The 8665-nt window shown below is 35.2% G+C and overlaps 1 protein-coding gene across 2 annotated transcripts; it reads left to right on the top strand.

Annotated features, from left to right (window-relative positions):
* The first annotated feature begins 3727 nt into the window (after positions 1–3727).
* On the top strand, positions 3728–8025 carry LOC148621167 (uncharacterized). 2 transcript variants are annotated; one of them, XM_088575284.1, is made up of 6 exons: positions 3728–3916; positions 4589–4674; positions 4818–5040; positions 5349–5416; positions 5623–5755; positions 6190–8025. In XM_088575284.1, exons 2-6 carry the CDS (start codon positions 4617–4619, stop codon positions 7919–7921), a joined length of 2214 nt encoding a protein of 737 aa, XP_088431410.1. In that variant the 5' UTR covers positions 3728–3916; positions 4589–4616; the 3' UTR covers positions 7922–8025. The 2 variants fall into 2 exon arrangements, with proteins under 2 accessions (XP_088431410.1, XP_088431409.1); XM_088575283.1 differs by lacking the exon at positions 3728–3916 and adding an exon at positions 3935–4363.
* Positions 8026–8665: the final 640 nt, after the last annotated feature.

The raw sequence follows: 8665 nt of genomic DNA, 5'->3' as shown, positions 1-8665 counted from the left end.
GCAACTTCACACAAAGCTACATCAGATGTTTTTTTTTGTAATTAGAGGTAATGATTTAGTGCTTATTGCAGAAGTTGCCAATGTTAATGACATAGAAAGTTAAAAAATACAGCAGCTACATTCCCGAATGTTATTAAGCCTCGACAAGAATGAAAAGCTATTTGGCTTACTCCTTCAGCATCACTAAGTCTATCTTGCTGAATATACGTTCGAATATTCATGTGATTACAAAAGAAACTTCAGTAAAAAAGCATTTAGATATAAGAAAGAGGATATTGATTTGTTATATTTCTACTTCAGAAGGCATTTTATTGAAAAGTAAAGTTCCTCTAAAAAATACAGAATTTATTGGTAAAATATTTGTATTGTCTGTTCAAATTAGACATTTTAGCACATCAAGGAATATATTATAAATATGTGTGTGTACAAGTACATTATCAAATGTTGTTTTCCGGACGTTACGATTTTGTTCACTTATAAGTGTGATTTGAGGTATTACATTTTTCCATGTGTAGAGATTCTCAGCTATTTACACTTAGTTATTCGATTGAATCTTTTTACATTTGACGTGTAACATTGCTTTTTTTGTATTTTTTCTTATGTAATTATTGTCTCACCTGTGGTGAAGGTCGCAATAGTTGAGACTAAGGTATTGTGTTTCCAACGTCCACATGCATTAAAGATTTTCATGTTAAGTTTTCTGGTTAGGTCAGTTTGATATGAACCACTCATGCTAGGTCAATCATATTTGGTATGCAGTTGCATTACCATCACTCTACCACGATACTGTATCCATTTTGTGCATATGCCCCTGCTGTCACGGTCTATTGATTTTGAAATTTAAAATTTCACGTTGAGATTTTCTTGTTGAGTTTTCTAATTACGTTAGTTTGATATTAACAACTTATTCTAGGACAATCATATTTGGTATGCAGTTACATTAGCATCACTCTATCACTAATTTGTATCAATTTCTTGCATATGCCCCCATAGTCACGGTCTATTGAATTTGAAATTTGACATTAACATTTTCATGTTAATTTTTCTCATTAGTACAGTTTGATATGAACCACTTATTCTAGGGCATTCATATTTGGTATGCAGTTGCATTAGCATCACTCTATCACTAATCTGTATCAATTTCTTGCATATACCCCCACAGTCACGGTCTATTGACTTTGAAATTATCACTTAGTTCAATTTATGCAAGAATTAGACTATACCTGAGGATTCTGTCCACTTTTGGTGGTGTCAAATGGTTGAATTGATATTTATATTGTCCATAATGTATAAAAACAGTAACATTGTCACCATCAATCATCAGTCAGCTTCCATGTGCGACAAGCAAGACTTCTCTGTGTTAACAGTTTATTATTATCTCATTCACATACCGGGGTAGATGCTTACCTCAGTAACAATGTGCATTTGAATTACATATTTGTATTCTTAATTTTAGTTTGTTAGCTTGTTTGTTTATTTGTGTGTGTTTTTTTTTTACAATTTTTTAATGTTTGTAAACAGACTTGTGTGCATATAACTTCTGTATTTTTGTTGTATGAGGGCCTTAGGGAAGATTAGTTCTTCTGAACTGTGTTACCCTTTCAAAATATAGTCTATTATTATTACGTAACATATTGTTTTTATTTTATTTTTTTAATTTTTCTTTTGTCTAATGCCGGTCTTGTCCCCAGAACTCCTCAGGCTTGAATGGTTTTAAACAAAACGTGGCACAAAAAATAGGGCACGATATGCAGATGTGCCCAAACATTTGGAAATCTTAAACATTGCTGCCATTTCAAAATGGCTGCCCCCCCCCCAAACTTTTACAATTGTAGAATGTTCATACTTTAAAAATAGGTCACCGTGAGGGCTTCTGTTCGGCCATATTAAAATTTCAAGATGGCCACTGGTAAAAAAGTTTTGTTTTTTTTTAATTTGCAGAGGTGTGCAAAGTGATGAATAATGCTCCTCTGACAATTTGACTGCTGGTGGATCATTCTGTTACGCTGTGCATAACAATTATTATTAGTTATTATTATTTTGATTATTAATGTGAATGTGCATGTTTTTCTAAGCCCACGTGGCAGCCCTTTGTTATTGATAAGCCACTGCTCTATTTCATAATGTTTTGATTTTTCCATATACCGGTAAATAACGACCCAATTTGTGTTTCATGACACCTTCGTTCCTTCCTGTTGTCAAATTTTTTGACGTCACTAAGTAAACATTAGTTACAAATATCAATGTGAATTGTACCGTTATTTTATATTGTATATGATTGTGTTTGTATGAAGTTCAATTAAATTTGTTAAACACGGTTAATTGTTAAATGTTGCAGATTTCCTGTATTGTGCCTTGTCTATAAAATGAATCTTCTTCTAGTCCACACTGGCAAAGATTTTTGCCTATTGCATTCCTACAGTCATTGACAGATTTCAGGCTAAAAACTTCTAAACTTTATTTTGCTTGTTTGTGGTACAAAGGATTTCTACAGTGGAACCTGTCTTATCCAACATCTCTCGGGACTACAGAAATATTTTGGATTTGACAGGGTGTCAGAATACTCATATTTTATAACTGGTTAGAGGGCAACCAGGTGTGAAGCTAGTCCAAAATGATGTGTACTCAACTGTCTGTTCAGGGTCACAAAGTTAACCTCTCGACCTCGCAGAGCTGGTATTTCTGTTCGCACCTTTATCAATTTCAACTACTTATTACAACCTTATAATGTTTTGACTGATGTTTTGTATTGCTATACGCCGTACATGCACACAGTGGAATGATGAGATCTATCTGTAGTGAAATTTTCATTTTAACTGTTAAGCCATGTTGGAATCTTTGCCCTTTTTCGACGTTATTTGCTATTTTTTATATAATTTCTTTCTCCTCTTACACTACTTGACCAATTTGACATAACATAGGGGTCAGACAGTCGTTTTTGCATATATCACCAAAACCGTTAGGTTTAGCCAAACTCTTTGTCAGACAACTCCTTGAAAGAGTTATTGCCCTTGAAAGGAAAAAAATGACTTTTTTTTTAACTTTCAGCCAATATCTTGAAAATTATGATATAAAGAAAGAAACTTAAATTGTTGAAGTGCTCCTTATAGGTCCTACCAAAGTCTTCTTGACTCAAAATTGTTAGACAACTCCTTTTTAAATTTATTGAAAGACAAACTTGAACAAAGTGAGCCTCTTGTTTTTTTTAGACCGATATAAATTTTCTTTCATTGGAATCCTTATGAAAATCGCTACCTACGCTTTTCTATCAGATTTCAGATTTCTCTTACGGTTTTTGGGTTATAAGTAGTTGAAATTGAAAAAGGGACCGAAGGATGCCCCCCCCCCCTTTAAAAAAAAAAAAAAAAAAAAAAAATGTCGACTTTATTTTTTTGTCGGATTTCGATTTTTTTATTGGATTCATTATAAAGATATCTTTTAAGGTTTATGACTTATAAAGGACGATCATAATGTTAAACGATTTGATTGGAGGTTACTATCCAAACATTAAATTAAATTCAATTCTCTAAGTAAAGACTATTACGGGGTCATTGATGGTTCGATAGTCTTCTTTTGTCACAGCCATCTTACCTGCAAGACAACTTCACCACGCTAGGGATTCCGCGGGACACGACGTCAATTTTTGTTTCGCGTCAATGTCCACGCGTGCAATGTGACGCTATTAACATTGTAGCGTCACTAAGTCTAAAAATACCATAAACCGTTGTATTGTGTACAAGGTTGTACTGTTTATCTTATTTAGATTATAGTGTGTATATTTGGATCATGAATTCTGAAAAAGATGGAGAAACCTTCAGCCATAGTATACATGTATCTGGATTTCATGGAAGAAATTGCAGAGAAAGGACACACAGCTTAAGAATTCGTCGGAATTCAATTGCAAAGAGTTCTTCGGGTAATGTAATGACTAAAATAACTTTTTGTCGATATTACGAAAAAAGCCTCAGTAGCGTTTGCGTTGGATGTGAGAAAGGGAAGTTGGCCTAACCCCGGGGCCTAAGTAGTCCTTGGGAAATTTTAAATCGGACTGCATTACACCTGACCGTATTTTTTAAACAGGTCAATGCGAACAACCCGTGTCACAATATAGTTTCAAAGCTTCACAGCATTACAAATACAATCCAACATAGCCGAGGAAGGTCTATAAAGAAGAAAGAGAAATCCATTGACCAATGGACGGCGTTGACGTTTCTTGTGCCGCAACGTAACGTCACAGTTCTGCTATAGATACTATGTCTGTCGAAGTCGCAAGAAGACACGAGTCATCCGCGACAATGTTAAATCTCGTTTTAAAGCGAAATCATGAACTGTATCGGAGGAGCGAGCAAGGACGTTTTGAAAAGTAAGATTTTATATTTATTTACCGATTTTGGGAGTACTTCTATTACTGTAAATAGACATTGAATCTTTTCGTGGTACATTTGCTACATAGCAAGAATAAAAATCGAACAAATAAAAATAATTAATTGTGTAAGTTACCGACACAGATGTATAGAGGTTACCAGAACCCCAAGATCGGAATGACAACATCGACTTGTAACTTAACTGGTACCAACTATTTTTTCAGTGATTATAAAAGCAGTGACAGCAATTGTATGAGCTGTGAAGAAACAGTACTGGAGTGTCTAGATTGGAATCAGGAAAATCCGGAAGGTTTGTGTCTTCTACATTTTTCAGTTTTATTAATTTATAAAGTAATCGGATTATTGATGTTTATTTTTTTATATTATTATACGAGTAAACAGTAAGACCCCAAAAAGTTTTTGAAAGAAACTTTATTTTAATTTTCATTTCAGATAAAGTAGAATTTATGATCAGGACCCCGGATCAGTGGAGTGGCTCATTTATAAGACCCACCAATGGCTTCTGTAGAATCCATAAAGTGGTCCTGGACCAAAATATTCCCATACCTCGTCCAGAAGTGGACGCCATTTCTTTTGTAAAGTACAACTTGAAACACAGTGATGGGTTATTAACTCCATGGGATTTGATGAATTGCAAAGAAAACCTCTACCAAGAGTAAGTTTTTAATACATTCAGAATAGCAACTGTTCTGCCCTGTTTCTCAAGAGACAATACATTTTGATGCATATCATTTCACACATAAATACTGATGCTAGATATGTTTTGTCAGAACTGATCGATGATTTTATTATTACTTTGCACAGTTGTTAAGTTTCATTATATAAAAATTAAGTTCAATTTTGAGCAAAATCCAAAATGCAGTTTTCGCGTTAGGCCATTTTGAACATTTTGCCACCCCTTTTCTCCATTACGTGGCGCGGTATCGCTTGATATTCCATTAATGCCCTATTGTTAATTTACAGAGAGTTGTACAAAAGATGTGAAGCTTTATTACGTCAATGCCTGGATTGGAATAGAAACAGTGACAAAGGTTAGTTTAAGTTAAGCCATTCATGGCATGGAACAATAGAAAAGATAAGATACCCTTTATGAAGAATTTGAACTACAGTCTAAAAGAAACGGAGAGAAAGACAGAAGAAAAAAGTTCTTACTGTCGTTCATCTCGATATGAATTGAGTTCCGATGCTGTGAGTCTGTTTTAAAATAAAATACTAGTAGTCGACATATTAATTTCAGGACTAATCCAGTACGCCATTAAAACTCCAAAGATATGGAATCATGAGAAAATAAAAGCAAGACCTAAATTTCAGCTAGTTACTGACATCGAGGAAACAACACACAGAATTCAGCCACGTGATCAATTAGACAAGTAAGTAGATTGAACTACTGTATAAACGGATCGAAGTCCTGTTTATACTTTACATACATATTAGAAAGGAGTATGTTAACGTTGTGTTTGAAGTCATTAGAAATCGCCAGTAATGTATATTCTTATCGAAATGTGTTATGTATAGCTTGGGATCTGCTTTTTTATGCAGGTTGATATTCTGTTTTACTGCTTTAATTGAAAACACAGGCATTGAATTTCTCATGAGCTGCATGGCGGACAATAACCTTTTGCCCTGACCCCAAAACAAAAAAGTTATGTTAGCTGATAAAATGACAAGCCAGTAGTCTCAAACAAAACATGCTAAATATATGATTGTGCCTTGACGAAGTGTGTGTGTGGAATTGGGGGGAGGGGGTACTCTACATTCATAAATAACTTTCCTCCATTTCATTTTACCCCATTCCTTGTTTCAGATATGAAAGCTGCAGCAGGCAAAACAATGATATAATTGGGCAAATCGAACAAACGGAATTCTTCAACATTAGTGAAACCTTACATTACATACAAACCATTAAGGATTATTTTGATCACAACAAAACCACGCGTAGGAGAACTCCAAAACAAACCTTTAACATTGATGGAGATATCACCAGGCGACATGATAGAGATATCACCAGGAGACATGATAGAGAGATCACCAGGAGACAATATGAAAGCTTTGATATACTCCTTGCACCTGCAAAGAATCCGAATGCCATACCAAAAATGTCTTCTTGGCACAAGGTATACCGGAAGCCGAATCCCGAAGAAAAAGTGAAATCTGTAGAAAGCCCAGCAACTCAAACCGATGCACTTTTGGACAAAGAGAACGTTTCCTTCGATATTATATTTGAAGAACCTAAGAATTTGGGTGCAAAACCTAAGCTTTCATCTGGAAAGAGGAAAGCAAAACATGAAGATTTTTACAATGATACAAAGCAAGGAGAAGACTACCAGACTTCAGTTCAACATGAGAACAACATCGAACAAATCAAAGGTGAGAAACAGTATCAACAGGCTGGCACTGATGTCGAATCTGTCTTAAACCCAGGAGATGATTACGGATATCCACAATGGGCAGCCCGTCCTCTGTTGCCCATTGCCGAAGCACCAACACCAGTTGAGATGGGCCTAGTCTCCGGAAGAGATATCGAAAGAAATAAATTTGTATCGCTTGAAAAGAACAAACAAGAGGTTTACCGATGTCTCGACAGAAAAGTGATACCATATGAACCTGGAAGATTTAGATTTTCAAGTCTTCACCGATTTTCTGATCGACCAAGCAGAATTCCCATAATGGTTGCCTATCCATATGAAAACAGAAGGTTAATTTTATATCCCAGAGTCAGTCGTATACCTATACGTATCAAAGGCTACATGTGGAAATCAATGGACGACAAAAATTTTCCCGCACCAGTCCAGTCACTCCCTGGAAGTTTGATTCCTTTGAGGAAAACAACAATTCAAGGAATATACGACTCGAACAATGCTTTTAGTCATAACAAAAATGGCCAAACAGAACAAAACAAAATTGGAAAATTTAAAGGAATCAGCCCTGAACAAAGGGGAAAGAGAAATGCCGTTTCACGCCTCAGTCCCGAACAAAGAGGTAAGAGGAATGCCGTTTCACGTCTTAGTCCTAAACAAAGGGGTGAGAGGAATGCCGTTTCACGCCTCAGTCCTGAACGAAGGGGTAAGAGGAATGCTGTTTCACGCCTCAGTCATGTTGAATTTAATATACATGGACAATCGCAGGAAAAGGTCGAAAGGAACGCAATCACTACAACAACTATCAAGAAAGGTAAACGAAACAGCGAAGAAAACTGTATGGAATCAAGAAATGTTTTGAACACCGAAACAGATTTCCCAAAGCCCGTCTTATTACCTCCAATCGGAAGGACTAGCCCATCTGAAAAGCCGTTCAAACAAGAATACGGTAGCCTTTCACCACCACATTCGCCGTTTGGCGAAAGAATTGAAAGCAGCATCGAATCTACTAGCCGTCCAGCATCAGTTACTGGTTACCCTATACTTCCTCCGATAGGTGGCGTTGGTAAGCCACGCCTTAAGTCAGCCGCTGGTAAAAGGCAACTTCCTCCAATCATCAGTCGCCCACTTTCAGCTACTGGATATGCAAAGTTGCCACCCATCTCGACATCAAAATAAACTTTCGGAATCAATTTTATTTTTTATTTCATCTTATTTTATTCAGTCTATTTGTTTTCTTTTGTTATTATTGTATTTATTAAATATATCATATTTGGAAACAAGTCAGTTTGTCTTAAAAAATTACAGGAATGTTAAGCCCGGCATACACGTTTTAAATATTTCAAATTAAAAAAATAATCACGATATTAAAACATCATCAGAACAGCTGATATACAGCAATGACTTAAACAACATATTACCAATCCTGGCTTCGATCACGTTTTCTTTAATTCTGATATTCGTATTAAAACAAGCTAACTCAGTTGTAATAAATAACATGTATATTAACTATACAAATTTAAAAAAAATAAACAAACAAAAAACTACTGACTCACTACATGTTAGAATGCATTAACTTTTAAATTAATTTTTGTGATTGTGTTTTTTGATTGTGAAGTGTACTGTAGAATCAGTCAAAATGGGAAAAAATCACAAACATGCATATCAAAAACCCTCCGATCTGACGATATAATTTCACTCGAGGATAATTTCTCTACTTGAATAGACCATTATTTGGTCTCCGCTCAGAAATTTTTCAATAGAACTTTAGAAAAATGAGGTTTTTGACAAAGTTGTCATCCCTTGAAATGCTCATCTTCAGTGCATGTCAATGGAATTACATTTTGTATAACTCAATTTACCAAAATGATATTGAACATTTCTTGTTTTTTTTAATATTGATGGTGCAAATAGTCAAATTCA

This window comes from Perna viridis, chromosome 3 (genome assembly GCF_037379345.1).
Source record: "Perna viridis isolate PV_CMFRI_1.1 ecotype Kerala chromosome 3, ASM3737934v1, whole genome shotgun sequence".
Lineage (NCBI taxonomy): Eukaryota > Metazoa > Mollusca > Bivalvia > Mytilida > Mytilidae > Perna > Perna viridis.
The sequence above is the reverse complement of the archived record's forward strand: the minus strand, read 5'-3'. Positions and strand labels throughout refer to the sequence as shown.